This window comes from Mastigoproctus giganteus, chromosome 7, assembly GCF_048544385.1.
Source record: "Mastigoproctus giganteus isolate SK-2022 chromosome 7, ASM4854438v1, whole genome shotgun sequence".
Taxonomy (NCBI): Eukaryota; Metazoa; Arthropoda; class Arachnida; order Uropygi; family Thelyphonidae; genus Mastigoproctus; species Mastigoproctus giganteus.
Genome location: NC_143581.1, coordinates 19,682,028 through 19,702,643, shown reverse-complemented (window position 1 = coordinate 19,702,643; position 20,616 = coordinate 19,682,028). Strand labels below are relative to the sequence as shown.

General features: G+C 37.7%; 1 protein-coding gene across 1 annotated transcript in view; it reads left to right on the top strand.

Annotated features, from left to right (window-relative positions):
- Window positions 1–20,616, top strand: part of LOC150082620 (uncharacterized) — a 91,336-nt gene that overhangs the window by 33,582 nt on the left and 37,138 nt on the right. Inside the window, exons 5-7 of the mRNA XM_090378713.1 lie at window positions 4,633–4,761; window positions 11,123–11,239; window positions 14,628–14,820. Of these exons, the coding sequence (XP_090234839.1) occupies window positions 4,633–4,761; window positions 11,123–11,239; window positions 14,628–14,820 (439 nt within the window). The remainder of the gene's footprint in view (window positions 1–4,632; window positions 4,762–11,122; window positions 11,240–14,627; window positions 14,821–20,616) is intronic.

The window sequence follows — 20,616 nt, the reverse complement described above, 5'->3', positions numbered from 1 at the left end:
CAATCAGATCACTGTGCAGGTGCCTAGTCTTCAGCCACTGCAATTTGCAGAACTTAAGCCTCTCTTGGTAAGAGGATCCCTTCATTCCCCTCACCAATCTTGTTGCCCTTCTCTGTACATGCTCAAGCAAATCTACATCCTTCCTAAAATGAGGCGTCCAGACCTGTATGCAGTACTCCATGTGTAGCCTGACCATTGCCTTATACAGAGGGACAATCACCTCCTTTTCCCTGCTAGCAAAATTCCTATATATCATTGACAAAACTCCATGACCTGCCCTGGCAGCCTGTCTACATTGCTCAGAAAACTTCATATCTGACTGCACAATTACTCCCAGGTATTTTTCATTTTCTACCACCTTAAGTGTAGTACCACACATTTGGTACATTTCTCTGGGGTTACTTCTACCCATATGCAGTACTTTGTCATTTGTCAAGGTTAAACTTCAGTTGCCACTTCTTAGCCCATCTGCCCAAATTTTCTAGATCCTGTTTCAGTAGCACACTGCCATTACTGTCATTAACAACCCTGCCAACCTTTGTATCATCTACAAACTTCGACACTAAGCCTGATATACCTTCATCAATATCATTGATAATTATACAAAACAACAGTGGACCCAACACCGAACTCTGTGGGACTCCAATAATAACATTAGTCCATGAAGAGCAGTACCCATTCAGTACCACCCTCTGTCTTTTCCCACTCAACTATCCTTTTATCCATTGTAGCAACTTACCCTTAATACCATTCTGCTCCAATTTGTACAATAGTCTTCCATGTGCAACAAAAGCTTTCCTGAAATCCAAATATATGATATCAAAATTATTTTTTGCATCCAGTTCCTTTGTAACCACATCATAATATCCTATCAAATTTGTCAGACAAGACTTTCCCTTAACAAACCCATGCTGTGTCTGAATTATTGCTGCAGTCTTGTCTAGATGATCCTGCAATGCATCTTTAACCAGTGACTCCATTATTTTACCCGGAACAGAAGTTAAACTAACTGGTCTGTAATTACTGGTGTCACCCTTCGATTCCCCCTTTGTGAATTGGGGATACATTTGCACATCTGCAGTCCATGGGGACCTTCCCTGAGTGCAAGGATGCTCATAATTATGGCTAAGAGTTTGCTTAGTTGCTTTGCCGCCTCCTTTAATATAACTGGCTAGATCCCATCCACCCCAGGTGCCTTTCTTATGTTTAACTTCAACAATTTCTCCTCCACTTTCGTCTCAGTTATTACAAAATCATTAAGCACCCTGCTACAATTTGATAACCTTCTGCCGTTTTCATACCTTAATAACTCTTCATGCGTGAATGTAGATGCAAAATACTCATTCAATTTGTTTGCTATGTGAGCAGGATAATCAACAGTCGAACCATCGATATCAAGTGGACCAATCAGATTCATCCCCTTCCTTTTAGAGTTTATATAAGTAAAGAAATCCTTGCTGTTTTTCTTAGCATCCTTTGCCAAAGATTTCTCGTAGTCTGCCTTCGCCTGCCTAACCTCCTTTGTGACCTGATTACAGACTAGTTTATATCTGCCATAGGCTTCTGAGTCGCTTGATAATTTATATGCATACCATGTATTTAAATAAATAAAAAATAAATAAATAAATACTAATAATAATAAATAAATATTTAATAATAATTTAAATACTAAGCCTGATGCATCCCATGCATCAGGCTTAGTGCAGTATTCTCCCCATGTGCTGCAACAGTATCTAGAAAAGTTGAGCAGATGGGCTGAGAGGTGGCAAATGAAGTTTAACCTTGACAAATGTAAAGTACTACATATGGGAAGCAGTAACCCCAGAGTAACGTATCAAATCTGTGGTATTACACTGACAGTGGTAGAGAATGAAAATGACCTGGGGGTAATTGTGCAGGCAGATATGAAGTTTTCTGAGCAGTGCGGACGGTCTGCAAGAGTGACTCATGGTGTCTTGTCAATGATATATAGGAATTTTTCTAGCTGGGATAAGGAGGTGATTATCCCCTTGTATAAGGCAATGGTCAGGCCACACCTTGAGTACTGTATACAGGTTTGGAGGCCTCATTTTAAGAAGGATGTAGAGCTGTTGGAATGAGTACAGAGAAGGGCAACAAGATTAGTGAATGGAACAAAGGGGTGCTGTTACGAAGAAAGGCTTAAGTTTTGCAGATTACAGTGTCTGGAGACTAGGCACCTGCAAGGTGATCTGATTGAGGTGTATAAAGCCTTGAATGATTTGAGCATGCTCAATGCTGATGGAATTCTTCCTCTTGCTCAGAATAATCACCTGAGAGGGCATAAATTCAAATTGAGGAAAGACAGTTGTAGGATAGATGTGCAGAAGTTTGCCTTTAGCCAGCGGGTAGTTCATTGGTGGAACAGACTTCCATCTTTTGTTGTGGAAGTTGATAGCTTAAATAAATTTAAGGCTGAGCTGTACAGGTATTTGGAACGAAAGGAGGGGTGGAATGGGAGTGGGTTTTTTTTTTTTATTGCATTGATACTGATCACCAATTAGTTTTTGGGGAAAAAGGCAAGAAGTAGTTTTTAAAATAGTGCATTTAAAAATTTTTTGCTTAATTCTAACATTATATTTCATGATAAGAACAAGTAATATGTTTATTAACAGTGGTCTTGTTATCAAAAAAAAAATATTATGATTACTTTACTTACAAATTTCAGGACTGTAAAGCAGGCAGAATCGAAAACCAAAACTTGGAGAAAAATTAAAATGGTGGGCATGTGGTACCTTATCTACACAATCGCAGAGCCACGAAGAATTTTTTATGGCTTTACTTCTCCAATTAAAATATAATCAGATGCATATCTGAACTGGCAACAGTACTTGAGGAATACTAAAATTTCACGCTCACATAATTTTAATACGTATATTTTAATTATTTATTTATTATTATTATTATTTATTTTTTTTAAATTTTTATTTTTGGTCTAGAATACTATAATGTATCCACCTGAGGATTAAATAAATTAAATTTTTTCATTGTATTTTGTAAGCCACACAGTCAGAGGAGATTTCAGTTGCAGAGATTTGCAATCAGTTTGTGTTACTTCGTTGACTTGGCACATTATGCCTTAAGCTGCTGATGCACCATAAAAAATCAAATAACCAATCGGTGAGTTTTGCTACTTTATTCCACACTCCCAAAGATTTCTTTTATAATAGCCCAGTATTTTTCATTGGATTACATGGAAAATAGATTATATGTTTATATTCAAAATGAGTCATAGCAATGATATAAAAGCTTTTTACAATCTTTCATATGAATAGCCATTACTTCTACATTAAGACTACTGTACAAATTGGAGCAGAATGGTATTAAGGGTAAGTTGCTACAATGGATAAAAGGATAGTTGAGTGGGAGAAGACAGAGTGGTAATCAATGGATGCTGCTCTTTGTGGACTAATGTTATTAGTGGAGTCCCACAGGGTTCAGTGTTGGGCCTACTGTTGTTTTGAATATTTATCAATGATATCGATGAAGGTATATCAGGCATAGTGGCGAAGTTTGCAGATGATACAAAGGTTGGCAGGGTTGTTAATGACAGTAATGGCAGTGTGCTACTGCAACAGGATCTAGAAAATTTGGGCAGATGGGCTGAGAAGTGGCAAATGAAGTTTAACATTGACAAATGCAAAGTACTGCATATGGGTAGAAGTAACCCCAGAGGAAGGTACCAACTGTGTGGTATTACACTGAGTGGTAGAAAATGAAAAAGACCTGGGAGTAATTGTGCAGTTAGATTTGAAGTTTTCTGAGCAATGCAGACAGGCTGCCAGGGCGGGTCATGGGGTTTTGTCAATTATATACAGGAATTTTGCTAGCAGGATAAAAGGAGGTGATTATCCCTTTGTATAAGGCAATGGTCAGTCTATGCCCTGAGTACTGCGTATAGGTCTGGAGGCCTCATTTTAGGAAGGATATAGATTTGCTTGAGTGTGTACAGAGAAGGGCAACAAGATTGGTGTGGGGAACAAAGGGGTCCTTTTACCGAGAGAGGCTTAAGTTCTGCAAATTTCAGTGGTTGGGGACTAGGCACCTGTGAGATGATCTGATTGAGGTGTATAACACCTTGAATGGGTTGAGCACACTGAATTCTGATGGGATTCTTCTGCTTGCTCAGATTACGAACCTAAGGGGGCATAAATTCAAATTGAGGAAAGATATCTGTAGAAATAGATGTACGGAAATTTGCCTTTAGCCAGTGGGTGGGTAATTGCTGGAACGAACTTCCATCTGTTGTTGTGGAAGTTGATAGCTTAAATAAATTTAAGGAGGAACTGGACAAACTTTTAGATGGAATAATTGTGAGATTTTTTTTTTTTTTGGCTGATGCTACATAAGCTTACACACTTGTTTTCTTGCATCACATGCTTCTGTTACTATTACTATGATTGGCTATTTTACTTTTTTATTCAGTAATATGGAATAACATTTTAAAATGTGTTTTGTCTTTTGAAAATTAGAATGTGTTGATATTATGAAGTTTTTTTTCTTTTTAGGTTATATAGGAGAAGATGGTTAATTTTGTAATTTATTTTATTGTATTTTATTGAATTTTAAACAATGATTGGATTAGTAGAAATTCTATAATTTCCTTTTTTGTAGGACCTAAATATGCAAATAGTTGCAGAGATGATGAATTTTACTGTGCTAATCGTAAGTGTATTCCATCTGAATGGCAGTGTAATGGAAATGATGAGTGTGGTGATGGATCAGATGAAAAGCTTTGTGAACGTAAGTCAAATATTTTTAGATAAGTTTTTGTTGCCTGGCTTAAATTCAGATTTTATGTATTGATTTCACAAAATACAAATTCTAGTCATTATTTGTTCAGAGAAATTAGATTTATTTTATCAGCAACTAGTGATAATAACTTAATTTTTATTATGCAGATACTACCAACTTTATTAAAGTCTTCTGACTTGCTGTATTGACCTATACAGGGTCCAGTCACATTATTATGACCACCTATCTAGTATCCAGAATATGCATCTTTTGCAGCATGCACTGCAGCCAGCTGCCATGGGAGGGACTCTAAGTCCATGGAAGGTTGCTACGGGTATCTGTGGTCATGCAAACTGCAGTGCATCCTGGAGTTCCTGTAGGTTCCTTGGTCGAGGATCCATCTGTCTTATGTGTCGATCGAGGTGGTTCCATAGATTTTCAATTGGGTTAAGGAATTTGGTGGCCGAGGGAGTAGAGTGAAGTCTTTGTTGTTCTCCTCAAACCACTCCGCACAATTCTGGTGACATGCCATAGTGCAGTCTTGCTGATAGATACCTTCGCCTCCAGGGAAAACGGTCAACATATATGGGTGTACCTTATCGGCGACGATTGATAGGTAAACGTTTGCATTCAGGGTGCCCTCCAGAGGTATTAGTGGATCTAAGCCATGCCATGAAAACATTTCCCAGACCATAATGCTGTCCCCACCAGCCTGCCTTTTGCCAACAATCGTGTCTGTTCTCGGAAGTTTCACGCATAATATGCCACCGTCCATCCACTTGGTGGGCAGAAACCGTGACTCACTGGAGAAGGCCACTCGGCCAGGGTCCAGTGTTGGTATTGCTGTGTAAACTGATGCTGTTGTTTGCAATGAACGGCCATCAGCAAGTCTGGGTGCTGTCACCAAGTGTCTGCTCCGGAACAGGGTTTGCTGCACTGTTGTGTTGGAGACTTTTCTGGTGGCCCCACGTTTCATTTGGACAGCTAGTTGAGCAACAGTAGCACGCCGATCAGTCCTGACTAACCGTTTCAGCCGATGTTCACCTCTGGGATCAGTGGCACATGGGCTCCACAATTGGCACGTTGGGTCGTCAAAACTGTCCCATTTGTCCAATCTTGATACACTTTCACCACTGCAGCACGTGAGCATTTCACAAAGTCTGCTGTTTCAGAAAAGCTGGCACCCCTGGCCTGATAGCTGATGATCATGCCTTTTTCCACGTCTGATAGGTCACGTGCTTTGCCCATGACAGAGGCTGTTACTCTGTTCATGGATGTCGAACATAAAGCCTTATATGCTTGCCGTGTGTGAACTTCACACGTGTGCTGTATGATTTGCTAGGCATGTGTGATGTCTTCATTGGGGGTGGTCATACTATTGTGACTGGACCCTGTAAAGCTACATTACATTTTCAGTTTAAGACTACACCAGAATTTTCCAATACATAGTAACCCTCTTAAGATCTTTTGAAAGAAGCAAGTGAATCTAAATGGAAATTTTGTTACATTTTTCAGGACCAAACAATTTGAACCTCTTAAACAGATGATAATCTTTTTTAAGTGGTTAATAATAATTATCTTGAAGGTATTAAGAGAGCCATCTCTAATCCAACTGGGCATCTCAGTTTCACAGACCTTTAGGCCAAATTTGTTCTAGATTCTTGAATTTTACAGATTTTAGAAGTTTACCCAAAATGAAAGAGAAATTGAATCTATACTTATTCTGTGTTATTATTGTATTTATCTCATACAAGTAATAAAATGGATCAAAATTAATATTAAAAACTAATAATGGATTAATCTGGATTAGTGATAGAATAAACAATGTTTTACATTAATCTTGAAATGCTTGGAAGCAGAAAGAGTGTGTGATTGCAAATCTGTCTTTTCATTTATTGTAACAATTAGCATGGTCTTTAAACTGCTCTTAAGTAATCATATCTAAGATTTGTAAATGTACCCTCATTCATACCCTTGCATTTCAAAATTCCGTTGGAATAACAATTTAAAATCATAGTTGAAATGAAATGTGAGGTGAAAGTTATCAGGATGGTCATGTAATGATACTACCAATGCTACCAGTAATAGTACACATTTTTTCAACTGGTTAATAGAATCTATGTGGTAGCTTGCCTTGTGAGATATCATTCTGTTGCATTAGTTGCATATGTGAAGATGCTTAGTAAAGATGTGTATAATGTATGATCCTGGTTTTGATTTTCCTATATGACATTGATGAAGGGATGCAGGGCATGATGTCAAAATATGCTGGTGCTGTCAAGATCGGTTGAGTAGTTAACAATTAGTGCCAAGAAGTGCTTTTTCAGTACTACCTAGATAGAGTTTATGGAATTATCAGAACAATGGCAGCAATGTTTTAATGCAACAGAATGCAAGGTCTTACACTTGGGGTTAGCAATCCCAAAATAACATACAGTTTATGAGGTTGAACTAAAAACAGTAGAGGAAGAAAGGGATTTGGGAGTTATGATATAGTCAGGCATGAAGTTCTCTGAGCAGTGTAGACAAGTGGTGAGGAAGGGCAATAGTGTACTATTGATGATTTATTGTACATTTGCTTGTAGAGATAGGGAGGTCATAATCCCACTGTATAAGGCAATTGTAAAACCACGCTTGGAATACTGTGTTCAAGTATGGAAACTGCACCTAAAAAAGACATTGTCTCAAAAGGTTCTAAAGATTAGCGAGATCAGCAAAGGGTGTCCATATGAGGAAAGACTTCACATGTGGGCTACAGAACTTGGGAACTAGACATTTTAGAGGAGACTTATGGAGGAAGAAGTTTAAACTGAATTATTATTATTATTATTAATATTGTTATTGTGGCTTCTTCAGTACTACCTAGATACACTTTATGGAATTATCATAAAAACGACAGCTATATATTAGTATTGTTATTAGTGGCATACGATGCAACAAAGCAAACTTATAAAGCATTAGAAAAAAAAACCCTCACACATCACCAATAATTTATCTAGTTCTTCCTTGAATTTATTCAAACTGTCCAATTTCACAATATCAGATAAAGGTTGTTTGATCAATCAGCCACCTTCTGGCTGAAGGCAAACCTCTGCACATCTGTCCTGCAACCATCCTTCCTCAGTTAGAATTTATGCCTCCTCACATGTGTAGTCTGAGCAAAAGGAAGAATGCCATCAGTATTGAGCTTGTACAAGCTCAATACTGATGAGCTTGTACAATCCATTTAAAGCCTTAAAAATTTTAAATACCTCAATCAGATGACCTTGCAGGTGCCTAGTCTCCATATGCTGCGACTGAACCCTGTCTCAGTAAGACCACCCTTTCATTCTCTTCACCAATCTCGTTGCCCTCTCTGCACCCATTTCAGCAGATCTATATCCTTCCTAAATTCAGGCATCCAGACCTGTGCAGCACTCAAGATGCAGCCTGAAAAAAATTAGCAGTACAAGTTTTTATAACTGAAAAGGATTTGACAAATAGGCACTTGCTCCCTCCTTTCATTGCATCATGAGAAATTGAAAACTTTGTAATTAATAGAGAGTATCATATGGAAGTGTTCTACTATATAATATCGGTAATATCATACCATGATATATGGCTATGATATGTGAAAAGTATGTGAAACTGCCCTGAGTTGAAATACTGTGTGTGGATCATGCACCAACATGAAATATGAGACAGGAATAAACTAGACCATTTTTGTTAAGACTTAAATAATAAAACTGAAATTATGCAGGCACATATTACACTTTATCGTTATCCTTCTTTCTTCAGTCACTTCATACAAGAGTGGACTTTATTTATCTTCCTAAAATTTCATTAAATTTTCATATTTCCAACCTCCCACTCCTCTGTTCAGTCAGTGACTGCTGGACCTCAAAAGGGGTTTTATTATTTATATAACTCGGTGCTGGAGTCACCCGCAAAAGTAAAAAGGACATGAAATATCCGTAATATATATCTATAAAGATAAATATTTTCATTTTGTGAATATCAGAAAATAATACATCAAGTGGAATGTTTGTTTTTCCCCTTACCACTGTGATGTTATCATCATGTAAGTTTAGGAATTACATTTCTAATGATTTCATTGTGATTTCATTGTGTTCCAGTGATGCTGGTTTCAGAATGAACATGCTGCATTGTCTTGATTTTGGTTTTTTTTTTAACACTGCAGTGCTATATTCTTTTCTTGTTGTTCAACTCTTTGTTTGAGATGTATTGTACCTATTAAATAATATAAGCCATGGCAGTGGCTACAAAAAGGAAAAGTTACTTTTCTGAATCTGCAAGAAAAATGAAGAAAAAGTTTTAACATAGGAACAAATTTAGATATAATTAAATGGTATGAAAAAGGTGGGTGAGATGCTGATATTGCTAGACATCAAAGTGAATTATAAATGTTGTGCTAAGGAAGCAACTTTTGAAGCTGAAAAAGGTAGAGACAATGATAAAGTTGGAAAGACTACTGACTGTTTGGATTGAAGATCAGATTCAGCATAACAAGTCTCTGAATACTATGCTTATTCAGGAAATAGCTTTAAGATTTAAAGACTTAAAATGTCTGATGGGAATTCTTAGAATAAGACTAGATCTCCAGATCTCTTGATCTTAAGACTAGTTCTCAGATTAATGCTAACTGTGGTTGGTTTGGACAATTTAAAAAGAAAAGTGGAAAATGTAGTGTCAGATGTTTACTGGAGGTTGCAAATGCTGTTCTGAAAATTTTTAGAAAATGGATTACGTGTATAGTCCAAAACAAGTTTATAGTGTGGATGAAACTTTTTTTTTTTTTTGTTTTTTTTAAGTTGGGTGGGGAGGCCTGTTAGGTCAATTCCCATGATGAAAAGTCTATTTGAGGGTTTAAGAAATCTAAATCTTCTGCTAGAAGAGAGTGCTGCAAAAGATTTCAAATTTAGACAAAATTTAATTTATCACTCCCACAGCCTAAGGACATTAAAGGGCTATCTGAAGTCAAAGTTTTCTGTTCTTTGGAAAGAAAATAAGAAGGCTTGGGTCACAGAGTTGTTGAAGAATAGTTTGTGAATTATGATTCTGCAACCAGGCACACAGTTGGGCTTTGGGAAATTTGAGAAAGATGATACCAAAGAATTACTTGCCTATATGATGAGCCATTGATAAACGAGATCATTCATGTGGAAAAATGGAGTAGGGAGGAAGTAGAAACTTCTTTGTTAAGATCTCTTAAAGTGAAGAATGCTTGATCAGTTTTCAGGCATTTAGAGGCAATAAAAGAGATTATTCACTCAAATGATACAGTCCTTGATAGCCGAGTGGGTAAAGTACCTGCTCGGCAACCCAAAGGTCGCGGGTTCGATTCCCGCCTCGGGCTTGGATCAAAGTACTGCAAAAAACCTTGGGAGGTGCAATATGGCCACAGAAGCCGATGCGCCAACAACTACCAAATCAAAAAAAAAAAAAAAAAAAGATACAGTCCTCGAATGAAGTTTGGAGAATCCTCTAAGATATTACAGGGATCTCTAAGCTGAAAATCAAGGGCTTCTGTTCAGTCCTCATTAGGCAAATTTTTCACTGCCAAGAAAGATGTAGCTTCCATGAACCCTAAGAAGATACAGAAAACTCTGAGTCTTCAAGAAGATTGAATGGATGAGAGTTAATCAGTCTTCAAGAAGACTGAACAGAAAAGAATGAGAGTTCATTAAAATAATTTTGAAAGTCCATTCACATAATAAAAAACATCAAGTGAAGTTGTCTTACATTTTAATTGTTTCATTTAATATTTTTAATATTCTTCTAGTGATTTAAATACTATATTTTAAAAGTACTTGAGAAGGATATAGATAGTGCTATATTTACGATGCCAATGACTGTAAAATTGGGTAATGTCAAAATTTGATCTGATTTTGAATGTTCAGGTGAATTGCCTATTTTATAGTATTGTCTTTCCATGCATTCTTTTTGCTTAAAATCTAGCCTCAATGGAACCAGGCAATGATATAAATCAAGGGATACCTACACAATGATTTATTTTAATTATATATTTTAGTTATTTATATATTTTGTTGTGCAGTGCCCAAATCTACAGGAATTAGTTTTCAGTTACAATGTAGTCAGTGTCTTATATAACTCAACATGTATTCTCTTAAGGAGTTGTTATGTTGGGGTAGATGTGGTATATCCTTTTACTGAAGTGGTGGAATTATTCATGAATGATTAGTCATTCTGGAATTAATTTCTTAATAGAACAGATATTAGCCGTATTGCAGTTTTATGTTAATTGTGATTCTGACTAATTTTGCTTGTTAATTAGTGAATTATAAATAAATAACTTGGTTTAATTTTTTTATTGTATTATAGATATTTTTAATTTTTATCAATTCATTAGGCTTGTGCTTACCAGATCAAAAAAAGTGTGGTATGGACTCAGGTTGTTACTATTTTCCTTCTCAACAGTGTGATGGAATATGGGACTGTGAAAATGGTGTTGATGAATTAGGATGTGGTAAAATTCAGTTTATTAATTAGCTTTTATTATATATAATAATATAAAATACAATAATATACAGAAAAAGAAATTTATTTTTAATGTATAATATATTAATTTATACTTCATATATTAATTTAAAGTTTAATAATGATAGCTGATTAATCTTATCCATTCGGATAAGATATTTTAGTAGATTTTTTTTGGCAGAGCAAATTATATAAGTATGTAGTCATATAAATTAGCATAACTCAGTGTTAACAAATATTGCCAAAGTCTGATTAAAACATTCCCTGTCACATCTTGTACTTGTCTCCTGTATATATAGATATGTAGTGCAATTTACTTGTATTATACACCGATGAGCCAAAACATTAAGACCAGCGAGTTGTTATGCAAATTAAAGCAACTGCAGGTGAATTACGGCACATGTGCGGGTCAGGACATGGTACAAAAAACACCTGATACTGAGCTCTGTTAATCAGCATTACTTTTGTTCTTCAGATGGGAAAGGCAGTGGACTTAAGCGAGTTTGACAAAGGCCAAATTGTAACAGCCAGACGACTGGGTAAGAGCATATCTGAAATGGCACGGCTGGTGTGGTACTCACGGTCTGCCATGGTTAGTACCTACTGAAAGTGGTCCGAGGAGGGGGAACCCGCGAACCGCTGGCGAGGTGTTGGACGACCACGGCTCATCGATGCTCGAGGTGAGCAAAGGCTCTCTCGGATGGTACGTGGCAACAGAAGGGCGACTGTGGCGCAACTAGCTGGTAATTGGAATGCTGGTGTTGGGAGTAATGTGTCACAACACAGTACATCGAACCCTGCTGAAAATGGGGCTGCGTAGCCACAGGCCGCTCCGAGTGCCCATGCTAACCACGGTTCACCGGCGATGGTGCCTATAATGGGCATGCGAGCATCGAATGCAAACATCGAAACTGGACCTCGAGTGATTGGAAGGACGTCTGGTCCAATGAATCACGTTTCCTGTTGCACCATGTAGACGGCCAGGTATGTGTGCATCGTTTACCTGGGGAAGTGATGGTGCCTGGATGCATCGTGGGACGAAAACAAGCTGGTGACGGCGGTGTCATGCTTTGGGCGATGTTCTGCTGGGATACCCTGGGTCAGTCATCCATGTGCTGAGCACTCTGACGTCTACCACCTACCTAAACATCATTGCTGACCAGGTACACCCTTTCATGGCAACGGTCTTCTGGCGGTGCCGTCTTTCAGCAGGATGATGCGCCATGCTACACCGCCTGGATTGTTCAAGACTAGTTCATGGAACATGAAGAAGACTTCCAAGTATTGCCCTGGCCTCCAAATTCCCCAGACATCGATCCCATCGAGCATCTGTGGTTTGTGTTGGAACAGCAACTCTGATCTGTGGCGTCTCAACCACGGACCTTACAGGAGTTAAAGGATCTGCTGGTTATGTGTTGGTACTATATACCACAAGACACATTTAGAAATCTTGTAGCATCTGTGCCTCACCGTGTACAAGTTGTTTTGACTGCACGTGGAAGGCCAACATCATATTAGGTAGGTGGTCATAATGTTTTGGCTCATTGGCGTAGTTCTTGTTAGATGTGCTTTATGATTTTTTTTTGTTGTTGTTGAAGTTAGCTGTTTATAGTTGACTGTCCTGTATTTAGTAGTTACCTCTTGAACTTTGTACTTGTATAACAATCATTTGATATTACAGATTGGTATCTCAAATATCTTGCCTTGTTTATACCAATTTGCCACTTATATTATTTCTATTTTAATCGGATAATTTCATGTATGTTTGCAGTGGTCAGTTAATAAGACTCCTTGTAAGACTACCAAGATATTAAATAAACAGATTAACAAGTAGTGATACTTGTGGAATTTAAATACAATTACCCTTTTTGCACTTTACAATTACACTTTAAATACAATTACAATATTCTGAGTTGGCACCTGTAATTCTCCTCTTTCTTCCAAACCATTCTAAACATTTGCATCATTAGATAGCATCTATCTACAGTTGAACTCTAAAATCAGTACACCAATTATTCTTCCCATTTAAACATTCCTTAGTTATGGACCACCCTGTAATTGAATGTTCACATATGTGAACAGCAAGTTTCTTACTTAATTTCCACACTTTCTTTAGCAGGTAATGTGAAAATGCTTCCATCTCGAAATTGGTAGATTATTCAAAATTTATAGATATATAAAGGTTTATGCTCAAACTGCATAACATGGCAGAAGAATGGGTCAGTGTTGAGATCTTTCTGACTTCGAACGTGGAATAACTGTGGAGTATGATGTGCCGGTGCCAGTATCTCAACAACAGCCAACATGGTTAATTGCTCCCATTCTCTGTGATGTTATGAGTCTGCTCTGACTGGATCAACAGTGGTTGAACAACCAGCCAAAGGTAACACATGGACAGCCATGTGTGGTAGGCATCCATGGTGAGAATCATGTGCCTTGTCTTTGTAACTCAGCACTGATACAGCACAGTGGTCCAGCTAACCACCTAATATGCCATAGAAATAGCAAGACCAATATTCACATGCACTATATGCTGGACATTATCTCATGTAGACTATGACAGTTGATGGCCGTTACAGGTATCCATGCTCACTGTGAAACACAAGAAACTGGACCACAGACATGAAAATCTGTTGCCTGGTCTGATGAATCCCATTTCCAACTGTATCATGCTGATGGGCATATTCACATTTGGAGAAAGCAATATGAGGCCATAGCACTTGGATGCACCATTAGTGTTCAGCAGACTGGAGGCATTGGTGCTATGGCTTGGGGACTGTTTTTGTAGACTGACTGCCCTAGGTCCTCTGACCACCATTAATGAACAGCTCAATAGGAATGCCCACCTTTCTGTCATTGTCTACCAAGTACACACTCCTCATGATGACAGTGTATCCAGATAATTCCAGTGTCTATCAGAAAGACAACCCACCATTCCACAAGGCCTGGCAGGTTACTGACTGGTTTAAGGAACTTGACAGTGAATTATACATCCTCACATGGCCACGCAAATCACTTGATCTCATCTTAGTTCAGCACGTTTGGGACCTACTGGAAAAGGACATCTGATGCTACGACCACCTGCCTGACAGTGTGTGGGTGTTACTGGATACATTGTGTAACATATGGTTTGCACTACCACAGGACTTGCTGCAAAACCTTGGAGTCCATGGTGCGTACATCTAAGATGTGTACATCTGTATTATGTGCTTCATGTGGCCCCATGAAGTATTAGGTATGTGTCGTTAATGCAAAGCCAACTCAGTGTGTGTGTGAGTGTATATACACATACATTTATTTAATTTTCAAAAAGTGCTAGATTTTTGAATGATGAGGTTTCACTTCATATGTATAAATTACTTTTTTTTCCTTTTAAGGTGGTTGCCCCTTGGATAAAGTAATGTGTCATACCCATGATATGTGCTACAATCCCATAAAACATTGTAATGGTATTATTGATTGTCCAGATGCAAGTGATGAGCTAAACTGTGGTTACTGTACTTTCAATCATACACGATGTGGCCCACACTCCACTCAGTGCTATAATCCATTTTCACAGCGCTGCAATGGGTATTAATTTTTTATTTTTCCTTTTTTATTGTTGAAATATTTGAATAGTACAATGATTATATTAAATATTAAAAATAATATAAATATAATAATTATTGTGAAAAATAATTTTTTGCTAAGAATTTATAGTTTCCAATATATGGTAGTAATTCATAGGCTGTATAAGAATTGGGTGGCAGGGAGTGAGTGGGAATAGGAAATTTAATGGCTGAATCAACAGAGGTAGCAATGCCAACAGATTATGACTGTTGGAATCTGTTGTAATGTCGTGGGTAACTTTTTTTACTTGTCTTCAGAGGGGTCTTTGCAGGTTGGGTAGCACATGGTTATAATCACCATCTTCACCAAAGCAGGTGGAAGAAGTCCAGGTTTGAATCCCATTAATCATCCCCTGAAAACCCAGGTTTATTGTCCAGTGAATCTAATCTTCTCCCATCCCATCCTTTCTACATGTCTGTACTATCTTAAGTTTGCTTCACTACCTTTGGATATTTGTTTCCACCAAGATCTTTCTTTTTTCATCATTTGTAATATGTTTTTGCCTTTTCTTCCATGTTTGTTCCCTTTATTTTTCTTAATTTTATTCTCAAAGATTCTAATTTTTGCTTAATCGCATTATTTCTTAACCCATGTCTCATCTCCAATTAAAACATGCATAAAAACTGATTATAAACAGTTAATTTTGTCTCTCAGCTAATTTCACTTTTTCATCATATAAATTTGTTTAACAAACTTCTGATACTTTCTGCTTTACATATTCCCTTGTTTATTTTGTTGTTTAATATACCATATTCATTAAAGACTATTCCCAGATACACAGTTACTAACTTTTCCTGTTTTTGGTTGTTAAGTATGCAGTCTAAATTTTCCTTATCTTTCCCAACTTTCATAACATCAGCTTTTCTATAACTAATTTTCATGCAAATTTCACCACAGCAGTTATCTGTTTTATTCAGAGATGTGAAGATCTTGCAGTAACTAAGATATTCAATCTTGAATCAATAACAACATACAGTATCAACAGCATACAATAACAATCCAGTTTTTACATTTTCCACACTAAACTTTGTCAGTAAATTTGTTCTTTAATTAAATTTCCCAAAATATTTAAAAATAATTGGCAATTAGGTTCAGTCCTGCCTCTCTCTCTCCAAGTTAAATCCAAACCAGTTTCCATTTTGGAAGTATTTTCTTGAGTCCTTACTGCTGATTTCTTCTTTTTATATAAATTTTTTTTCTTTAAAAGATTTTACTTTATGCATATTTTTCCAACATTTGGAAGAGCAGATTTCTAGATACTTTTTTTTTCCATGTTTTTTGAAGATCAGCAAAAGATTAAGATAAAGATATCTGTTTTATTCAGAAATTCTTTTTCCTAATTTTTCCATAATTTATCTTATTGTGAATATCAAAATATAATTGCCTTAGTCTGAATATTAATTAGAACCTGTTTTTTTAGCTGGTGGCTAGCCACTGATACATTTATTGAAACAGTAATACAATTGCTATATGCTAATCAGTTCTTAAGGCATTATCTTATAGAAACAAAATATTGTCTTGAAAAATCCACTACATACTCAGCTCTAAAACGGTGTTTGCAGGCCGGCTGCTAGTTAGTATACCGGACCAAACCTATTGGTAACTCTCTAGGAGGCTTCCAGATCAGCTAGTGTATAATCTTGCTACCTCTACTCTTCCAGATAGTGACACCGGAGGGAGTCCAAGTAGTGTGTATGCGGTGGCATTGTCGAGGCCACGTTATGTCAAGTATCTGGGTATATTCTTACAATGTGTACGCCATATCCAAAAATTTCATTACTTCATACAGCATGTCCCACCCACTTTTTCTTACTATTGAATACACCACGAATTGTCAAACCCAGGGGCTCACATCTGGTGAGTATGGGCTTGGCACACCCAGGGTCCTGAGCTGGATATCATCATTCTTCTCTTTCTTGGTGATTCGCTTCTACTTATATATTTTTTTTTGGCTGGTGCAGCATAAGCCTCAGGTTTCCTTGTACCTTATGGCTAATAATAATAATAATAATTGTCAAACTAATAGAGCAAGCTTATCTGCAAAAAGATCTAAACCTCCCAAACACTTCCTAATTCATTTCACAAATATACGTGGTCTCAATTCTAATCTCAGTGATGTCCATTTCCACTTGCAGTCTGCCAAACCCCATGTACTTTTTCTGACAGAATCTCAGTTATCGGTTGATTTAAGTACTGCTCATCTCAGTTGCCCAAATTATTCGCTGTATGATTCCTTTTGCCTCAAAGTGGTATTTGTTCATATATCCGTTCCGACATTCCCTGTCAGAGACTTGGTAAATGGAATCTCCTCTTTTCGATCTCTGGCTTAAAATCTCTTTACCTCGTGTCAAATTCATCTGTTGTCTCTGCCGTTCTCCCAACTCCACTAATCACTTAGAGCTATTTGACTTCCTCTCTTTGCAACTTGACTTTCTCCAGTCCAACTTTCCTAACAGTAAGGTAATTTTCCTTGGTGATTTTAATGTTCATAACTGCAGCTGGCTTCCCCTTTCTAGTCACACAGACCCAGCTGGTCGAGATGTTGAAGCTTTTGCAATTACTAATGATCTTGCACAGATTGTTCATTTACCTACAAGAATACTGGATATTCCTAACCATACAGCCAGCACATTTTATCTTTTCCTCACAAACAACCCTTCTAAGTACGCAGTCGAAGTAAGTGGTCCTTTAGGCACCTCAGTTCACATCTTGGTGATTGTCTCTTCTCCAATGGAGCCTTTATCTCATAGCTATTCCCAACCTCGTATTGTTTAGCATTAAAAGAATGCAAAATGGGATGACCTGTGAGATTTCTTTTCTTCTTTTCCTTGGTCAGATTACTGTTTCAAAACTTCTGATGTCAATGTTTGCTCAGATCGTGTCAGTGAAATTATTCTTGCAGGAATGGAATCCTTTATCCCACACTCCACTTTAAAATCTCGTCTTTAGTCTAAATCTTGGTTTTCCAATAAATGTGCTAAGGCTGTTCAAGAGAAGAACATTGCATATCGTAATTGGCTAGTTTCTAATTCTTCAGTTTCATTTTCTGCCTACACCAAAGCTCGCAACAATTGTAAAGCAGTTATTAATCAGTCCAAAATAGAGTTTGAACAGGCTAAGAGTAGAAAACTTGCTTCTTGCCTTAATGGAAGCCGAGCACTCTGGTCTCTTGCCAAAGCTATTGGCCGCAACTTTTGCCCATCTCTGCTCCCACCTCTGTCCAAACCAGATGGTTCTGTTGTCACTTCAGCCAAGGATAAAGCTGACCTGCTAGCATCTCTTTTTTCTTCCAACCGATGTATTAATGATCTTGGTAAAACACCTCCCACCATTCCCAACACGCTCCATTCAGTGCCTCCTGTGGTCTTCCGTCAAAAGTATGTCAGAAGGATTTTGACGAATCTTGATGCTAAGAAAGCTCCAGGTCCCGATGGTATTTCTCCACTTGTTCTCAAAACCTCTGCTCCTGAACTTACTCCTATTCTTTGCCTCCTTTTTTCACTTTCTTATTCCAAAGGTGTTTTTCCTTCTGCTTGGAAATTTGCTCATATCCAGCCAGTTCCTAAAAAGGGTGATAAATCCCTCCCGTCCAATTATCGTCCCATTGCAATTACTTCTACTCTTTCTAAAGTAATGGAGAAATCAATTAACTGCTAACTCTTAAACTACCTAGAAATCTTCCGTTTGATCAATGATCACCAGTATGGATTCCGTCAGTGTCGATCCACTGGTGATATTCTGGCTTGTGTTACCCATTTATGGACTAATTCAATGGAAAGGTTCAGTGAAACACAAGTAGTTGCTCTTGACATCTCAAAGACTTTCATTCGTGTTTGGCATAAAGGTCTTCTAAACAAGCTTCCATCTTATGATTTGCCAACTGTTTTTTGTAATTGGTTATCCAGTTTTCTCTCTAATTGCTCACTGAGGGTGATGATAGATGGGTCTCTGTCTTCTAACTTCTCCACTAATGCCAGTGTTCCCCAAGGTTCAGTTCTTTTCCCCCACTCTTTTCCTCTTGTATATTAATGACCTTCTTCCATTGACTGGAAATGCTATCCATAGTTTTGCCGATGATAGCACATCGCATTCCACTTTCCATTTTGAGAAACCTTGCCCTGCTCAATCAGCTTCAACTTCTCAAAAATCTGCTACCAATTCCTTAAATGCCAATCTTCAGGTAATTCTCCAGTGGGGCAAAGACAACTTAGTTGATTTCAATCCTTCTGAAACTCAGCCTTGTCGTGTCTCGCAAAAAAGATTCTTCTGCTCCTATGCTTATCTTTGGTGACACTCCGATTTCTAGGCAAAATGATATATCTCTTTTGGGGATTTCTCTGACTTTTAATCTCTCTTGGCACAAGCACATTACAAATATTGCTTCCTCTGTATCTAAAAAACTTGGTTTTCTCTTTCGCTCTCGGTGTTACTTTTCTTCCAAACAGCTGCTCACTCTGTACAAATCGCAAATCTGCCCTACCATGGAATATTATTCCCACATCTGGGGTGGTGCCCCCAAAACCTCTCTCAGGCTTCTTGATTCCATTCAGAAGAGGGCAGTTAGGTTAATTAATTATTCATCTTTAACAGAGTCTCTCCACTCGCTGTTTCATAGACGTACTGTTTCTGCTGCATGCCTCTTCTACAGATATTTCCATGAGCACTGTTCTTCTGAATTGGCTTCTATAATTCCCGCTCTCTCTTTCAAAATCGTCCGAACACGTGCCGCCACCAGCCAACATCCATTTACTGTCCAACTTCAAACTCACATTACCAACTTTTCATCTTCCTCGTTTATTCATTCAACTTCCATTTTCTGGATACACCCAGAAATATTACAACCAGAAGACTGATCCCCATCAGGAAAGGAATCTTTCAGGGAGATGCCCTGAGCCCATTGTGGTTCTGTCTAGCACTTAGTCTGCTATCTACCATGCTCAACAGTAGCAAGTACGGATATAACCTCAAAGAAGGAAGGAAGAATCTGTACACCCTCTCCCACCTGATGTAAACAGATGACATCAAGCTCTATACGGCAACCAAGAAGCAACTCCAGCAGCTACTCTGGATCACCAAAGAACTCATATCAGGACCAGCAGTGATATCAGGATGAAATTTGGTCTTGACAAATTCAAATCCATAGATTGAATCAGTAACAATTAGTCGGCTGAAACTACCAGCTGCACACTGGTAAAGAGATTGAAGCTATAACAGGAGCAGAGACCTATTAATAACTGGGATTGATGCAGGCTCAGCAGTTAGAGCACAAGGAGATCAAGGCCTGCCTGAATACCATCAGAGACTCAGATGCCTACTCAAAGCAAAGCTAAATGGAGGGAACACAGTTAAAGCCATAAACACCCTTGCAGTCCCAGTGCTAACATAATCCTTTGGGATCATAGATTGGGCTAACACCAAGCTGAAGGATATCACGAGAAATAAAAGGACAGTGATGACCAAGAGCCGCTAACTCCACTTGAAGTCAGCCATGGAGAGACTGACCGCCATATTGTAATCAATAAGAAATAGCATAATGTATATATCAAACTGATAGCATAAGGTATAATGTAAAACTAGATAGTAATACAAAGCACTCTATTAGGAATCTGTTAGCTTAGTATAGTGTTATCAATTAATCAAAAATATTTATTAATCTTATTATATTTCACTGTTAATTAAACTGTATTTAAACGGAAATCTTGACCCAGACTAGAGCTGTGAAGCAAGATCACAGACTAGCAAGAGTGCTGTGACAAG